Source organism: Phalaenopsis equestris, unplaced genomic scaffold (assembly GCF_001263595.1).
Source record: "Phalaenopsis equestris unplaced genomic scaffold, ASM126359v1 Scaffold000362, whole genome shotgun sequence".
Lineage (NCBI taxonomy): Eukaryota > Viridiplantae > Streptophyta > Magnoliopsida > Asparagales > Orchidaceae > Phalaenopsis > Phalaenopsis equestris.
In genome coordinates, this window is record NW_018164804.1 from 300,572 (window position 1) to 305,577 (window position 5,006).

Sequence of the window (5,006 nt, forward strand, 5' to 3'; positions counted from 1 at the left end):
GAACCTTTGACTACTTTGATGCAACCACTTTCTGCCTTGAACGAGTATCCACTTGACTCCAGCATACCTAAAGAGATCAGATTTCTTTTTAGTTCGGGAACGTACCTGACATGTTGCAGTATTCGCTTGGCTCCATCGAACATCTTAATTCTGATTGTTCCGCTGCCGGCCACGCTGCAAGCCTTGTTGTCCCCAAGTAATACAAACATGTCATTTGCTAGTTGCAGTGTCTCGAACCAGTCCTTGTGAGGACACATGTGGAAAGAGCATCCCGAGTTGAGGATCCACTCCTTGTTGGATTCCAATTCGATGATCACCAGTGCTTCAGCTGAATCAAAGTCATCTGAGGCTATGCCTGCTTCTCCAGGATCTTTCAAATTTTCTTGAAATTTCTTCTTCCTCTCCGGACATTTTCTCCGGAAGTGACCCTCCTTATGGCACTGAAAACATTTGTAAGATCCTTTCGACAACTGACTTTTGTCATTCTTTCCTTTCTTTGATCTTGATCTACTTTCACTGTTTCTTGAGCCCTTTTTCTCTGATCTTCCTCTAATGGCAAGACTGTTCCCGCTAATATCTTCGTTCTTCTCGAGCTTCTTTTCAAGTTCTTTGGCTCTGACCAAAGATTGAACCTCTTCTAGAGAAATTGTTTGTGTCCTTCCATAGAGCATCGCATCTTTAAAATGCTCATAGCTCTTATGAATGGAATTTAATAGTAGCAGCGTCTTATCCTCGTCATCCATCTTAACCTCGATGTTTTCGAGATCGTCGATAATCTCGTTGAAATCGTCAATCTGCTCTGAGACTGATTTGTCCTTGTGCATTTTGAAAGAATATAGGCGTTGCTTCAGGAGGAGCCTGTTCGTCAGAGACTTCGTCATATAGAGGACCTCAAGTTTGGCCCAAAGTGCTTTGAGTTGTTGTCTACCTCGAAACTTCCTTTAGAACCTTATTGCCAAGGCTAAGGATTATTAAGCTATGGGCCCTATCAAGAATCACGTTCTTCTCTTTCTCAGTCATGTCGGCTGGAAATCGAAAATGCTGCCGAGAGGCTTCTGCAACGCCTTGCTGCACCAACAGAGCTTTCATCTTCACTCGCCACAGACCGAAGTCGTTCTTTCCCGTGAACTTTTTCGATGTCGAATTTTGAGGAGCTCATTGTCGTTGGTGGAATTTCCCGCAGACGGCGCCAATTGTTATGAAATCTGCTCCGTCAAGAATCCTTTCAAGAAATTCCAAGAACACCTAAAAGAAAACCGTCTAGGGAACTCTTTGTGTATTGAGTTAGATGATTAAGAACTTAATAATATTATCTAAATCTTTCTGGCAAGAATAGGATCCAAGAACTTCTTTCTTGTTGGAAAGAACCTTACTGCACTGCTTGTTAAGAACTCCTTGTCGTTCACTTCCCTAGGCCTGCGGTTCTTGACCGGGATCCCTATAGCTAGAGAATAGAATTCTCCCTCCCTGCAACAGTTCTTGGATGCCGAGGATCTTGCTACAGGACAAAGTATAGGATTGCCGAAGAGCACCTACAATGCTTCGGCTACCTGAACGACAGAATGGGAAGAAAAGAACAACCGCAACAAATAAGAACAAGAACAAAAGAAAATTGCGAGAACTACACAAACATAAGAACACAAGAGATTATGTGGTTCGGTCGATTGACCTACATCCACGGAGGGAATCACTACCAAAATTCACTAGCACAAAGGAAGAATTACATGCTCATTACATCGAGGAATCACAAAGTCTCTCTAGATCTCTATCTCTACAATACCTCTCCCTCAATTCTAAAGCCTCTCCTCTCTTTCTTCCTCTCCTTGCTGAATTTTCTTCCTCCTCTTGATCTTCTTGATCAGATTTTTCTATCTCCTTATGGTGGTCTATCCATCCCACAAGACCCCTCATCTATTTATAGATAGATGAGGCCTCCCAAGAGGCATGATAATTACAAGTGTGTCATTTGTCATAATTAAGAGTCATGATATATAACAATTACCTTTCTTGGTCCATGGTGACTTCCAACAATGAAATAGCAATTTAAAGCAAGCTTATTTGACAACAAAAACAGCGCCCCAGGCATTACGAATGAGGAAATATAGTATACAAATAATTAAGGGATACCATGTATCATTTGCCATTTTCAAAATGTGGAGTCTAAGGAGAAATTGTCATGCAGCAAGAAGGCACTCCACATATTGCTTTCTATTTTTGATTTCCTTAGCAATATTTTGACTCATTTCCTCTTTTCGATTATCGCACCACAAGTTTTTTAACCCTTTATTTTTCTTGAGTAAGCTACAGCTTGTCCTATAGCTAGAAAATAATTTAGTCGTTGAGTCTGGAGAGTAGGGGACATTATGATTTTGTCCTTCAATTGTTTTGGTCTTTTGATAAGGAGTCCAATGCTTTTCTAGTGAAGCTGCCTTTGCTTTCAACTTCTATTATAAATGGTGGCAAAGGCAGCAAGTAGCACACCTGTTGACCAGTTTGACTATTCCCTTCTAAATATCCTCTGCCTTGGCCAAAAATATTTTTGATTGTGCCTAGTATCTGCATCAAATACTCAAATAACATGGTAGTAATTACTCTGTGTTTCTCAAATCCTCCAAACAATGTACAAAAACCGACCCTTCATTTGCCTAATTAGCACAAGAAAATACATTACACCGAGTCCATCCAGTAATAACCCAAAAAAGTCATTGTTTCCAAGCCTAGCAATCTCAGGGTCATGCAAATAATCAAATCAAGACAATGACAATGTAAACTAATTGCAGCTCAAACCTAACTCTCTCAAACCACCAAAAGTAGAAAGCTCACCCCTGTCACTCAGGAATACAGGCAACTAATTATTGCTCAAATTGAAATACTTTGTCAAATCCAAACTATCTATTTGATTTAAGGGCGACAGTGATGGAACGGTAGAAAGTAGCATGGGGAGGGGAAGAATCAAAGATTGTGTGTGAGAGGTTAACGTCAAGGCACAACTTCACGACATAACAAGGCTACAAGGAGACAAAGTCATTGATACAAATGAAAATCTAAACAGCAAAAATTGAAGGCAAAAGCAACTTCATTAGGCCAATTGAGGATTCCACCTCAGAACATCTAAAGCACAAAATTTAAATCATGTCCTTTACTGCTACACTCAATGACTATATTACCTCCAAGTCGCAAGAAAAACAGTAGCTTTCCTGAGAAAAATTATAAAAAAAGCAAAATTTAAATTGCTATAAATGAGAAGAGGAGAGGAATCAGAATATTGCTAGGCAGACTAAAACAGAAAGCGAAATGGATAGTGGCTAGATTGAAATAAGACAGCAACATGCATTGAACAAGTAACACGTGCCAAGCTAAGCAGAACATTAGATTAAGTACACAGAGGAATCAAATCCCCAACCTGCCCACAAGAATCTTCCCAACACCATTGCCCGCAGCAATCTTAATGATGAGCTGTATTCCACAAGCAGCGGACATAAACATACTGGTGTAGATAATCCTAAGGCTCATTAGTTAAGAAAAAAATAGTATGCCTGTGCGGCCTCTTGGTTGAAATACCGCCCATCGCCTCCAAGAACAAGCAGTCCATCCTTGAAATCCCCCGGGTCCAAAGAGTTGAAGAGAGCCTGCGATCAGAAAAGTGCACATCAAAAATCAATTTTTTATCACTCTCACTCCACAAATCCAGTATCAACACACAAACTGAAGAAGAAAAAGCAAAGCAAAAAACCTGTATCCAGTTTGCCAAGTAATTCTCCTGCTGGAAAATCTTCACCTAGAATCGCAAGCGACACAATGGAATAATAGATTTCTTCATCAATTTAACAATGAAAAAAATCGCTCCAGCAACATAGCAGGAAATTGCTCCACTAAACCTTTTTCCTGAGACCACTGGTCCCCGTCTTCTGCCCTTCCACTGGCTTCGTAGGAATGGACTTAATCTGCAATACCCTAGCCCTAAGTAAATCGACGATTTAGAGGAATGAGAGAGCGTATGAGATGGAAACCTTAAGCTCGGTAACAGTGGAATGTGCGGAAGAAGCCTTCACGTGGAAGCGCGCAGTCTTCCGTGCAAATTTCATAGAGAGCAGATTGCAGGGGTCCAATGCGGTCCTGCCCGCCAACGAGACAGCAGTGGCCGCCATCAGCGCCGGAAGAATGAAGAAAGCTGTGAGTGTCACTGCCACTAACACTGGTAAGACAATATAGTGAACGATTCTTTGGAGCGTGATCTATCAACGGCTTCCCATTTATTGAGCTGAAAGCGAAGCTGAGCTCACTGCTGATCATACAAAAAGTGCAGCGGATCATACAAAAAGTTCACTACGGATCATACAGACCACGAAGCAAATCATGTTCTTTCATTTATTTTCCCTAAAAAAAAATTATTTTTCACAAAAAAAAGTTAATTTTCACCAAAAAAAAAAAAGAGGTCATCTTTCCACGGAACAAATGACGGTTCGAAAAAATCAACTTGGCACGCTCGGGCAAAGCTAGAAATTATTGCATGAGCACAGCTGATGTATCCACCGTCCAATAATAGAGAGTGGCATGATAATTTAAGTCCACTAACATATATTATTTTTTAAATAAGGTTGTCGCATAATAATTTGAGTCCACTGATTGCAAATTTAGATCATGTATTCTGATACAATAATTTTTCCAGTAGCGCCGACCGGACGTACTACACCCATGACCAACTTCCCAAATATTTCCAAATAAAAATCCCAGCGTACGACTACTAGAGTTCCGATCAAATTTTGTGCTCTTGCTTCAAAATTGAATCAAATTCGATCCTGCATAGAGTTGGTTCAAATTTGGGTTATTTGAATTCATTTTGGCTCAAAATTGAAACGGGCTAATTCAAATTTGAGTTATTTGAATCCATTTCAGCTCAAAATTAGCTCGAAATCAAAACACGATGGCTCAAATCGAGTTATTTGGACTAGCTCCAACTTTAAAATCGGCTTGTAGCATGTTATATTTATTTTTATTTACATGAT

General features: G+C 40.2%; 1 protein-coding gene across 3 annotated transcripts in view; it reads right to left on the minus strand.

Moving 5' to 3' along the window:
• The window catches only part of LOC110026286 (phosphoglucomutase, chloroplastic), a 44,582-nt gene extending 40,192 nt beyond the window's left edge, over nt 1-4,390 (minus strand). Inside the window, exons 1-5 of one of the 3 annotated variants that reach the window (XM_020727171.1) lie at nt 4,011-4,388; nt 3,879-3,944; nt 3,734-3,778; nt 3,537-3,629; nt 3,404-3,456 (exon numbers count right to left, since the gene is read on the minus strand). In XM_020727171.1, coding sequence (XP_020582830.1) covers nt 3,404-3,456; nt 3,537-3,629; nt 3,734-3,778; nt 3,879-3,944; nt 4,011-4,148 — 395 coding nt within the window. In that variant the 5' untranslated portion in view covers nt 4,149-4,388. Of the gene's footprint in view, nt 1-3,403; nt 3,457-3,536; nt 3,630-3,733; nt 3,779-3,878; nt 3,945-4,010 lie in introns of all 3 variants that reach the window. The other 2 variants (XM_020727170.1, XM_020727172.1) reach the window with 2 other exon arrangements.
• Between the last annotated feature and the right edge of the window lie 616 nt (nt 4,391-5,006).